Source organism: Ambystoma mexicanum, chromosome 11, assembly GCF_040938575.1.
Source record: "Ambystoma mexicanum isolate Mex_15411 chromosome 11, UKY_AmexF1_1, whole genome shotgun sequence".
NCBI lineage: Eukaryota > Metazoa > Chordata > Amphibia > Caudata > Ambystomatidae > Ambystoma > Ambystoma mexicanum.
This window is the reverse complement of record NC_090934.1, coordinates 217,376,408-217,389,014: the sequence shown is the minus strand read 5'-3', so window position 1 is coordinate 217,389,014 and position 12,607 is coordinate 217,376,408. Positions and strand designations below refer to the sequence as shown.

Sequence of the window (12,607 nt, the reverse complement as noted above, 5' to 3'; positions counted from 1 at the left end):
AACCTGTTTGGGAAGGCGGTTGATGAGTCCCTTCAGGCCATCAAGACAGACACGGAGACTGCCCGGGCACTGGGAGTGCTCCAACAACGACGGCCGTCCTTTCGGAGCTCCGGAGACGGACAAGGTGCCTCCAAGGGATCCGGCAGTGGCTCCTCCACGTACCGTCTTCGTCCCAGGAAGCCTACAGGGGACGCGGCAAGTCAGGTGGTGCTCGTCGTCGACAGGGAGGTCAAGGAGGCAAGGCGGCCTCCAAACAAGATTGAACCGACCGTGGGGTTGGGCCCCTCTCCGAAGCACCCCGGTGGGAGGCCGGCTGGCGAGGTTCGTCAGCGTGTGGGAGTCCATCTCCACCGACCGTTGGGTGCTGGACGCCCTGGCCCAAGGGCACGCCCTCGAGTTTCAGATGTAGTGCCCTCGCGTTTCACCCGTGGCCAGGAAGGAAAATCACGTCCCTCAACTACTGTTGGAATTAAGGGCGATGCTCAAGAAGGGTGCCATCGAGCTCGTCCCAAAGAGGCTTCAGGGCTTCTGAGTTTACTCAAGGTACTTCCTCGTAAAAAAGAAGACGGGAGGATGGCGCCCCATCCTGGACCTGCGACGACTGAACAAGTACATCAAGGCACAGAAGCTCCGGATGGTCACCCTCCAGCACGTGCTGGGACAGCTGGAGGAGGGCGATTTCCTGTCGTTGTTGGACTTGGAGGATGCGTACTTCCACATCCCCATTCTAAAAAGACACCGAAAGTTCCTCAGGTTCGTGGTCCAAGGGTGGCACTACCAGTTCAAGGCCCTCCCGTTCGGATTGAAGTCGGCACCCAGGGTGTTCACCAAGTGCCTCGCACCGGTGGCGGCGCGGCTGCGCCTACAGGGGATCCACGTCTAGGACGACTGGATCATCCGGGCAAGGACAAGGGACCTCGCCGTGGAGCACACTGCGAAGACCGTCCAGCTGCTCACGGACCTGGGATTCTCCATCAACTTTCCAAAATCCCACCTGGTTCAGTCGCAAGTCGCCCTGTTTCTGGGAGCCAAGCTCGACACAGTGGCGCAGCTGGCCCTGCCGTCAGAGGAAAGTACCAGGACCATTCTGGGCAAGGTGCAGCGTCTGCTGGCCACAGACATGGCCTGGGTAAGATCTATCAAGTCCCTCCTCGGGATGATGTCCTGCATTTATCTGGTGCGCCTTTGCAGGCTTCGGATGCGCCCCTTACAAGAGTTCCTCGATGCCCGCTGGGTCCAGTCAAAGGGCAGCTTCGAGGACAGGATCCCTCTCAACGAGACGTTCCGTCAGGCGATCCGGTGGTGGGGTACCCGCTCTCATCTGTCGGCGGGCACAGACTTTCAGACCCCAGCTCACCAGGTGACGGTGACGACGGACGCCTCCCTGGAAGGTTGGGGAGTGCACTCCGGAGATCTTCACCCGAGAGGCCTTTGGCTCCCGGAGGAGAAGTCACTCCACATCAACATCTTGGAGCTCCGCGCAGTGTTCTGGGCCCTCAGGTCTTTTCTTCCGTCCCTCAAGGGCAAGGTGGTGAGGATCTTCACCGACAACACCACCACGATGTTCTACATCCGGAAGCAGGGCGGAACCAGATCCCCTGCCCTATCCAAGGAAGCCCAGGATCTGTGGCATTGGGCCGTCGCCCAAGGGATGTTTCTGGTGCCTCCATCTGGCTGGAATAAAAAAACACAATCGCCGACTCACTCAGCAGAGAGCTGCGCTCGTGCCACGAGTGGGAACTACGCCAGGATCAAGTGGATCGACTCTTCCGACGATGGGGCGAACCCCAAATCGATCTCTTCGTGACGAATTCCAAGTGCCGGAGGTTCACCAGCAGGTTCCCCCAGCCGAGGAGCATGGGCGATGCTTTCTTGTTCCCCTGGTACGGCCTATTTCTTTATGCGTTCCCTCCGCTGCCGTTGCTGCTCCGGCTCATCAACCAGCTCAAGAGGTCCCGGTGCAGGATGATCCTCGTCGCTCTGGCGTGGCCGAGACAGATCTGGTTCCCGGACCTTCTGGACTTGTCAACGTCCACACCAGTCAAGCTGCCGACGGACGCAGATCTTCTCTCCAGAGAAGGAGGCGCCATTCTTCACCACAACCCGGGGTCGCTGAACTTGCAGGCCTGGCTCCTGCAGCACTAGAGTTTGGAGGGTACGACATCCCGGCCGACTGCAGAGAGGTTCTTGCAAAGGCCAGGGCGTCCTCAACTCTCAAGTGCTGCGGACATAAGTGGAAGAGGTTCTCTGTCTGGTGCCGTGCACAGAAGATTAACCCTCTGCGGATTACGGCCCCTCAAGTATTGCCGTACCTACTGTCATTGGCCAAGGCTGGACTAGCTCACGCTTCCATCAAGATACATTTGGCCGCCATCTCACGATACACCAGAACTACGGGACGGGCGTCCTTGTGATCTCATCGACTGGTGAAGGAATTTATGAAAGGATTGTTCCGATCATTGCCGCCGGTGAAGGCCCCTGCCACGGCATGGGAGCTCAACATGGTGCTGACCAGGCTCATGGGACGCCCATTTGAGCCTATGCATTCGGCACCGTTGTGTCGTGGAAGACAGCGTATCTCGTGGCCATCACCTCCGCACGACGAGTGGGTTAGATCCAGGCCCTATCTTGCAAGTCGCCATATTTGACGTTTCACGACACGAGGGTGATGCTGAGGACGTACCCCTCCTTCATGCCCAAGGTGCCGTCGGACTTCCACCTCAACGAACCCTTGGTGTTGCCAGTTTTCTTCCCGTCTCCTTCGTCGCCGGCTGAAAGGACTCTGCACTCGCTGGACGTAGCTAGAGCGCTGAAGTTCTACGTGGACCGCACAAAGAGTTTTCGGAAGACATCCCAGCTGTTTGTGAACTTTGGGACTGTGAATCAAGGGAAGGCTCTCTCGAAGACTTCCATTTCCAGATGGCTCTCTGGCTGCATCATGCACTGTCACCAGTTGGCAAACAGACCGCTGCCCGGCCGTCCGAGAGCCCATTCGACCAGAGCGATCACTGCTACAACGGCGTTCCTCTCTGGTGTGCCCCTGCTGGACATCTGCAGGACTGCGATGTGGAGGTCGACGCACACCTTCACAAGATTTTACTGCGTCGATCGGGACATCAGGGAGGAGTCCAGGGTCGGCCAAGCAGTGCTGCGCAACCTGTTCGCTTAAGGTGAGCCTGGTGAGGAGGTAAGAGATGCTTAATGTTGAGTTGTTGTATTGCTTTATGTTGAGCCTGTTGCCACCTCCCGTGGTTGTGCATGTGTGTACTGCTATGTATTCTCTTATTCATGAGCATGTGAATCCATGCCAGACCCCATGCTGGAGAAGGAACAAGTTACTTACCTGCAACTGTTGTTCTCCAGCATGGGTCTGCATGGATTCACATGCGAACCCTTCCGCCTACCCCTCTGCGGCTCTTGACTTGGTCATACTGCCACTTGACGTGCTACCAATTCTGAGGATGGCTGCCAGAGGTGGGGCTTAGGGAGAGGGCAGTCATTGGCTGGGGGCAGTATGACCCAAAGTCCAGTGATTGGTTACTACTAAGAAAGACAGGTCAGAAACGAAACTTATACTGATTTTTTTTTTCTATACCGAGGATTCCCGGCCTGACGACGGGGAATATTCATGAGCATGTGAGTCCATGCCAGACCCATGCTGGAGAACAGCTACAGATAAGTAACTTGTTCCTTCACCTCCCCGGCACTACTCACCGATGTCAGCCGCACCACACTTCCTCCGGGGTACTCCTAACTCTCCCCAAATGTTACGTCAGGTGTCACCGGGGCTCTGGAGTGGGACTGTCAATGGAGGTGGCCGCCCGCCCGGTCCTGCAGCGCACCACCCTGGCTCCTCCTCCTCCTCCCAGTCCGGGGGTACTGGGCACAGGTGGTCCCCCGGGGGCAGTAGGAGGGTTCTGTTCGCAGGAGAAGCCGCAATTCCCTGCACGCCATAACTGCAGAAGTCAGCCACGCCACCTCTGCATCAACACCTGGTGCCCGCTGTCAGGTCTTGTGTTGTGGGAGGGCCTGCCAGAGGGCGGGAGGAGCCTGGCCCCAGAGTACGCTGGGTGGTCTTCGCACCTCTTCTGTCTTCCAAGGAGGCCCGCAGCGGGTCCCTCACTCCGCTGGGCCGGCCTCCAGACCCAACCAGTTGGGGCTCAGCGGAGCAGGGTTCCCAGCGCCCGACACTTCTGCTAGGTTCTTGCCAACAGTTCGCCTGCACTTGCTCGCAGATTTGTGGTTGTAGAAGCTTTGTAGCCGCCACCATGATGTACAATGTTGCGCTGTGGATCGGAGCTCGGTAGCTATGCGGCCATACTTGTTGGCTGCTCAACAGTGCCCCTGTGCTGGGCAAATCGGGCAGAGAAGCGAGAGAGACTGCGATAGGAGGTCAGGGCTTGGTGGTGGCTGGAAGGGGGTGATCGGGCGCGTTGCAACTTGGACTGTTGTTCATTAACAAGCAGCAGTGTGGGGGATGTTTTTACCCATGCATCCAAGCCCTACCATAAAACTGTGCAGTACTGGCATGGAAAACATCATGATGGCCAGAACTCCCCAGAGAGTGCACAGGGAAAACATGAAGAATAGGCTCCCACCCATTTTTGCCTATGTTGTGAGCACAGGAGGGCACTGCCTAAAACCACCATTGGGCTACACACAGTAGCCTGAAACCATTGGGAATGGCAATGCTGATTGCCAAAAAGCAACTCAGAACTGTGGGGAATTCATTTTCTTAATCCCAAAAATGGTTGCAATAACAAGCTGTCACCTGTCATTTTGAGTTTTACTTTAAATCCGAAAATCTACCTTTATTAAATTGTCCATATCTCTGGAACCGTTTGGGCTAGAACCGACTTCCTACTCCCTATACTTTTTCTGCAATCGCGATTTACGCACTCGCGAAATTTACTGCGATTTGCGATTTTGGCTCAATTTCTCCACTTGTCAAAATAGCAGCTCCATTCCTTCCTTTGTTAAAATCCGTTTGCAACCTGGTAATAACTCATAGAGCATTGCTAAAGTGAGCCTGAACTAATACCAACAAGCATCTCTCACTCACCCTGAATCTCTAGAGGGAATTAAAATCAGTTAGCACATTTTCCCATCCATTGCCATCACATTTAAAAGCATTTTGGGCTTGTGTTTCTAACTTCTACCTGTTTCCTCTAAGCTTGCTGGGGGGGAACTGAATTTTGTATTGTATTTGATTGCATTCCTGAGAACTGTGTGCTCCTCTTTCCATCTCCTTCCATTTCTTACATTGCATAGGGGGGGGGTGAATTGCCAGAGAAAAAGTGATTACATTGTTGTTGGTTGAAATCATATCAGCTTATTTTCTGTACTGCATTTATTCCACCTTGCATTTTCTTGAAACCATAAAGCATTTCCGCTACCTCATCCTCTATACTACTTCCAAGTAACCCAAATCAGATTACCAGTAGAACGTTATCCATTGTTGATCACTGTCATATTTTAAGTGTGATATCCAATATTAATTTATTATAAAAGTGTGATAGATATATATTGTTATATTTCTCAAATAAACCTTTTAAATTTGCAAAACAGACCTACTTCTTGGCTCAGTGGGGTCAGGGGGATTCTAAGAGAGGGGTGTTATATAAGGGTTGTCATCCAGAGTACATGAACTGGACCTAAAAATATATCAATAAGGGTTTTCCTCAGCATCCCAGACTAAGCATTGACTTAGCTGTAGTGTTGAAGTGAAGCCGCTTAACAAGTGCCTTCACCTCCGTGCTGAGAAGGGTGGGGTTCCTGTAGCTCGGGCGTTCTGGGTGTTCTTGTGAGCTTCCTGCCTTCCCTCACCCTTGATGGAGCCCCCTCCCTCTGCTCCCCAGCACCGGACATCAACGCGCAGGACTCCCCATCAAGTCGCGCATTGCTGGGGGTAAGGATGGACATATTGCGGACTGTACTTTAATCACGGCGTGTAATCCATGATTTGCCTTTAAATTGCACCTTTTTATCGTGCTTGCCACTCCTTGGCTCGGCGTTGCCAGCACGGCGCGCTTTGTGCAGAACCCACTTGGGTACTTTATCATCATGTTTTCTGCCGTATGCTGCCACCATGCTTTGAGGCCTTCTAATATGGCCGTCGTTTTTACTTTATTGAAAGTGTTCTGTTGTGGGCCAGCCCCTCCCCCGCCCCCTCCCATTGGCTGCCATGGTTTTTTAGCCAATGGCTGAAAACTGGGAGCCAGCCACACCACCTAAGGCCCACATTGAAGGCCCTGTCTACCAAGGTACGCCTCTGCCCCTCACTAGTGTGCCTGAGTCCCCCCTGCCCCTCGCTAGTGTGTCTAGGTCTTACCCCCTAGTCACTCTGTTTATCCCCCTTGACTCTTCACTCCTCCCTTCTTCATAGCCCTCTCCTCACCGCTTGCCCCCCTGTTTTCTCTTATTGTCCACCTCCCACCCTCTCCCTGCCCCCATGAGGTTCCCTCTCCCGTCTCACCCCTTTCCTGCTTGCACTCTTGCCCCTCTCCCCTCTTCTCCTTCCCTCCACCTCTCCTCCCCTCCTTCTCCTCCCTGCCCGCCCCTCTGTAAACCTCTAGCACTACCCCAGTTGCCGTCGGGCATAGTAATTGGAGTTGCCTGTCTTTTGCAGCCTCCTCCCCTCCTTCCTCTCCTTCCCCCTTCCTGTTGTGAGTTAGGCACTACCCCAATTTTCGTCAGACATAGCTGTAGGAGGCAGGCGCTTAAATTACTGTCTTGCCCTCCCCCTCTCTCACCTTTTGTTTTATCTAAGCACTTACTCTTCTCATCGTCCCTTGACCTCTGTTATGAACTTGTCTGTCCTCCTTTTTTGCCTCCTTGTTTTTCTCCTCCCACTCCCTCCCTAGCACTACCTTGATCTGTCGCTGACCCTTCAAGTTAGTTCAATTGTTTGTACCTCTCCTCTCCCCTTCTCCCCTCCTCCCCCTCCTCTTGTCACACTTGCACTGCAACAATTGTCGTCAGGCATAGTAATGTTACTGCTAGTATTGTTCTCCCTTTTCCTCTCCTCTCCCTTATTATTCCATGCACTTGTACTATCTGGTATGATTTGATAGTTATTCTCACCTTCTGATTTTTTGCAAGGACCTGTAAGAATGTAACTGTATTTTTCCATGTTCCCTCCCTCCTTGAAGCGCTTTGAAGCACATTGTGCATAGGCGCTATACCAATAAACAATGAATCAATCGAGCTTTTTCAGTCTGTAGTTCTATTTTTCAGTAGGATCCTCATCGCATTGATGGTTTTAATGTGTATATTTTTAAATAAATACACATAAAAAATTTAAGGTTTCCGAGACTCACTCCACCCTTAAAATGCCCACTGTATCTCCTTTCAGTGGGATGCGAAATCGATGAAGGGAGAGTCCTAAAAAGTCACCAAACAGTACTTTGGTGCGGAGCCTAAAATGTGACCTGTGTGACCCAAGAATCACAGGTACCCAAGGAACCTTTAAAAGGCGTGTGGCCCATGTCACCAAAGGAGTGGTCTAGCAGATGGGGTGTCTTGCATTAAACGGGCTAAAACCTGCTTTATAAGGTTTATTAAATGAACAGTCAAAAAATAGACTGAAATAGGAAATATTTCTATATAAAACTAAATGAGTCCAAATATGTAAGTGCAAGATCTAACCATTTAGTTCCCTTGAATGAAATACATAATTATGAATGCATCCATTTTATTAACTCTGAGGCTTGATGCCGTTATTTTCTGGCCATCTAGATGCCCAGATAAAAACTTTTATAGCATCCTGAGAGAAGGCAGCCATGGATGGGCGAATTGGGCGTATGGGGGGGTCTCGGTTAAGGAATGGGATCATTTGTTGCGAGTGGAAACGAGATCTAAAATGGACTTTCATCTACGGTACAACTGTCCGAGAATTCTGTTTCGTCTGTGTTGGACCCCAGAGCGGATGTTTAAATTGGGCATGACGAATGTGGCTTCCTGTTGGGGCTGTGGTCAAAGGGGCGGAACATTGCTACATACGCTTTAGGCATGCCCTAGAGTGACTGACTTTCGGGGAGAGGTTCTTGACAGAATGGATGCGATCCTGGGTATGTTTCCCAGGTCAGCATGTGCAGTGATTTTGCTTGCAGGATACGGAAGATGCGATGTGGCTAAAAGTTATGGGGCTTGGATTGATAAAGTGCTGGTAGTGACTGCAAAATAGATTCTAAGAGTTTGGAAATCAAGGAAGAAACAGTCGGTAGATAGTTGGTTGTTGGATCTGCAGACATTGTCTCGCTATGAGAAGTTCATGATGCGAAAGCAGACACATGAAGGTGATTACTTGGAAATGTAGGGACCATTTAATGAAATGTACAGCTGAAATTGAATCTCGCTTATAGCTGAGACTTGAAAATGTGGTGGGTATAGGGATAATGAGTTTAAATATGGGTGTGTTTTTGTGTGTGTGTGTGTCTGAATGGTGTGTAGTGTGGCTGATCGTATTTTTTTTTTTGTTTCCATTTAATAACAAGGTATGGGCTCAGTAGTTTGAGGGCAATTAATTGAGCAATTTCGTGAGAATGTACAGGACAAATTCTCGTTATTCCCTTAAGATTTTTACTTGATTTATTGTAATTGCTGTTTGAGACTATACTTATGTTCTGTTTAATGCTATATGCAAATTATAAAGATTAGAAATACTAAAAAAAAAAGACTAAACCTCATGCCACAGTAAGAAAGGGCTAGACTGGCTGCCCCAAAGGCCACTCTAGCCAAGTAATAACGCATACCATACTTGGTTTAAAACCAATTAGTACCTGAAGAGGGAGGTGTGGCAGCCTCCCAGCCAATGAGGAGGCTCGGAGCGGGGGCTTTACCAGATGGTAAAGCCCCCGCTCCGAGCTGCCTCAGAGCGGTGTTTACTGGTAAGTGCCCAGCCATGCTTTCCAGCATCCTAGCCCCAACCCGACCCCTCCCCCCCTTTAAACCCAATTGGGCACCCGTCCCCCACTTACCTTCTTGCTCCTTGTGTGTTGGCTGTGCCGAGAACAGTATTGTTCCTGGGACAGCACCACGTCAGCAAGGCCACCATGGATAGGGAGAAGGGACTATGTAACGTCCCGTCCTTCTGATCCATGGCCGCCATCTTTTGTTTGTGTGTGAAAGTTGCAGTTTGGCAACTTAAAAACTATTAGTACCCCGGTACATCGTGCTGCTTTGCTCAGACCTGTAACTATGGGCTTTGGGCATTACCTGGCCAGGTAATGGACCCCTGTCCACCACCCATGTAATATCGTTTAAGCATGGTATGCATTATTACTTGGCTAGACTGGCATTTTGGGGCAGCCAGTTTAGCCCTTTCTTACTGTGGCATGACTTTTTTTTCTGGGCTTCCTGTTCGGGACAGCAGTGTAGTTGCATGCTCCTGCTCAGCCTGCCTGTAGAACAGCGCTCTGCATCAGGACATGGACAGCAGTGTGGCCGTATGCTCGTTTTCTGCACCCACCATGCACAATGGGGGGCGTAGCAGGAGCCAGCGGTGTCCCACACCAGTCCGTTGACTGCACTGCAGCTCCAATAAAGGTAGAGCCAGATGCAGAGCAGGAGTACACTGCTCCATGCCCCACTCTTGTCGGAATGTTTCTGGGAGAGGGTACGGAGTCAAGTCGTCATATGGGGGATGGCAGGAACTATTGTGTGCCAGTTTAGCATGAATTTTCCAAGGTGCATTATTGGGGGCGGTTCTTTTTACATATCCTGCAAAGCCCCCCATTTGCATACCACCCCCCCCCCCCACTTATGCAATGCTGGATACTCCCTTGGCTGGGGAGTGGTTTGTGGAGCAGTGGCTGGAGCAATGGGTGTCCATCTAGATTAGAAACATGTTTGCGGCCCAGTGTCGAGGGGGTTTTGTGACAGACTGGCTATGGGTAAGTGAGTGAGTGTGTTGGGAGGTGGAAAGACAGGTTTGATGTGTAACGGGCAAGTTTGCCGGGGGACTTGCTGGAGAAGTTGCATGGATGGATTAAGGTTGTGCATGACTGGCGTGGTACCGGGTTGTCGACTGGGAATTGTAAGATCAGAAGGAGGTGAGCCACCATCTTTCGTTAATTCATAAATAAAAAGTGGGAAAAGTCTTGTCTAAAACTTTTGAGCGGATAGACATTCAAATTTAGGTATTTTACTTAGCTTAGCACTTTGGTACAGAGCACTTTATTGGATGGAGTTAGTTGTATTTTTTATTTTTATGGAATGCATTAATATTGAATGACGTTACAGGGATTCTTTTTTTATAGTTTTATGATGTGATCATAATTGTTCAATTCCTTGATTAATCGTGCATGAATTTAATTGTACATTGTTGATTGCTTGTCGTTGTCAATGGTTTTAATTATAAGCCATATCATAAAAAAAAGATGGGAAAGAAGCATCTGAAGACCAGCAAAAGTGCTCCTTTTTTGGTGCCTGAGATGACTGCCATGCAGTGTGTGCCTGGTGTTTGTATGTGGGCTGTCATGCTTTGCACTTGGGCTCCTGCTTGGGATTTGTCTAGACACATAAAAGCTGCCCCCAGCAGAGTTTTATTGTGTTTAAACTTCCTCTTTGATAATCTGTCCAGTTCCCAGAGGCCCACGGAGAGCCAATGCAGGCACTTACAAATCAGTGAGTCCGAGTAAAGTCTGACTTGTCTTCCATCTTGCTCTGTCCCTCTCCTGACTTGCAGTTTATCTGCAGTGGGTTACAGTGCACCCTCTCTCCTGTTAATTCTGCATCCTTCTCACACAGGAACATCCAGCCGAAGCCCAAAGCTGTGGAACGCTTCATCCCAGCCCTCTCCAAGGGCAAGGAAGAGGAGATCCGCAAAATCCTGCGCACCAATCTACAGAAAACACGCCAAAGGGTGAGCATGTGGAGAGGGGCAGAGGGTGCTGCGCCAGCGGGGTCAGGATCAGAGAGGGTGACGCCAGCGGGGTGAGCGTCGGATGGTGCAGTGGGGGGAGCGTCGGCGGGTGCGGCACCAGCGGGGGAGGGTTAAATTGTGCGGTGCCAACAGGGGAGGGCAGAGGGTGATGTGCCAGCGGAGGGGAGGGGCAGAGGGTGCTGTGCTCCAGTTGCTCATACCTGTGCCTCATTGTGACACTGCGCTTTTTTCCAACTTTCAGAGGTCACAGGAGCACCCTGAAGGGGTTATATATATTTATTGCCAAAAAGTTTGAAAATCTTGCTTTGTGTATTTTTCCAATTACGTACAATAGTGATGCAAATACAAATTCCAAATGTTTTAACTGTTTTCTTTAAATTGCTTTGTCCGCCCACTGATCGCTCTTTTACCTCCCTCGTCTCCAATCTGTTCTCCGTCTCGTCCCTTTCTGTGTTTATAGTAATGAAGCAGGGAAAGGCTGGGAGACACCACCATGACCCCCCTCTACATGCTTGCTTCAACGCCTCCTTTTCCGCTTACTGACCCCCAAATTCCTTTTGTTCAAAAATCATTTAAACTGGGGGCCGCTTGTTTTACCCCATTCCCTCACCTGGACACTTTATTTGGGAAGTTGCATAGTATTTTGTCCATTGTTGTATTTTAGTACTTGAATCTTCGAACCTTAATTTGCAAAGGCTCAAAGGAGGACAGTTTGCTCATAATGTTATTTATAAAGCGCTTTCACCAAAGCGCTTTACATAGAACATATTTACATACAATATCACCCAACTGAAGTTGATACTCATTTATCAACCTCGAAAGGATGAAAGGTTTAGGTGGCCTAGCCGGGATTTGAACCTGCAACCTGCAGATCGCACACAGATCGCAGCAGCGAGCGCTCAACCTGCTGAACTCGTACGGGCTGCCGATCTCCAGAAAATGGAGGTGCTGCTGTGCACACTTCCGTTGAGGGATATTTACTTGCCCCATCTCACTTGCTGTAGATTTAAAATTCTAAATACATTACATTTTTTTTGGTCTAGTGTAAGAATAAAATGATGATCTCAACACCGCCTGTTATGCGATTCTGACACAGAATGCTTCTTTTATCACACACCCTAGAATTCAATCCGTGTAACGGCTTGGAATGCCCCACAATTCTCTATTTTCGCAAATCTTAGAATGTGGCTTTTTCAATAATACCCGGCCAAGTAGTAATCACAATGGATGCATAGACTGGCTCACAAACGGCAACTTGGCGTACTGTGCTCCTGTTGCGATGCAAACTCAAATGCTAGCTACCCACATCCTGTGCAGGGCTCTGCTGCTCTTGAATGTCTGCGTTTTAATAATTAAAATACAAATAAAATTGTTTGATCAGACTCGTTTCCTGTGGCCTTGTGCAATGCCTGTTTTTCCCCATTTAGATTTCGGGACTTGTAGTTTTCCTAAATTTCAAATGGGAAATATATTACAAATCCCAGAATTATAAGGAAGAACAGAACTGGATAGTCTTCTCACACATGGCCACAGCAAACTTGGGAGCTCTGGTTTCGCTGAGACTGCACAGCTTGAAATTGTCTGAATGTTTGTAATTCAACGTGCATGGGCACTAAAAAATCCGATGCTTCATGGTGCCCATGCAAAGAAATTCCGAAAAGAGGGTTGTCATCATGAGTCTTGGTAGCCTTGCACCAACTATGAAAATCTGCATTTAGTGGG

The 12,607-nt window shown here is 50.0% G+C and overlaps 1 protein-coding gene across 1 annotated transcript in view; it reads left to right on the top strand.

Annotated features, from left to right (window-relative positions):
• SLC9A1 (solute carrier family 9 member A1) overlaps nt 1-12,607 on the top strand; it is a 490,915-nt gene that overhangs the window by 453,316 nt on the left and 24,992 nt on the right. Inside the window, exon 9 of the mRNA XM_069622885.1 lies at nt 10,750-10,864. Coding sequence (XP_069478986.1) covers nt 10,750-10,864 — 115 coding nt within the window. The remainder of the gene's footprint in view (nt 1-10,749; nt 10,865-12,607) is intronic.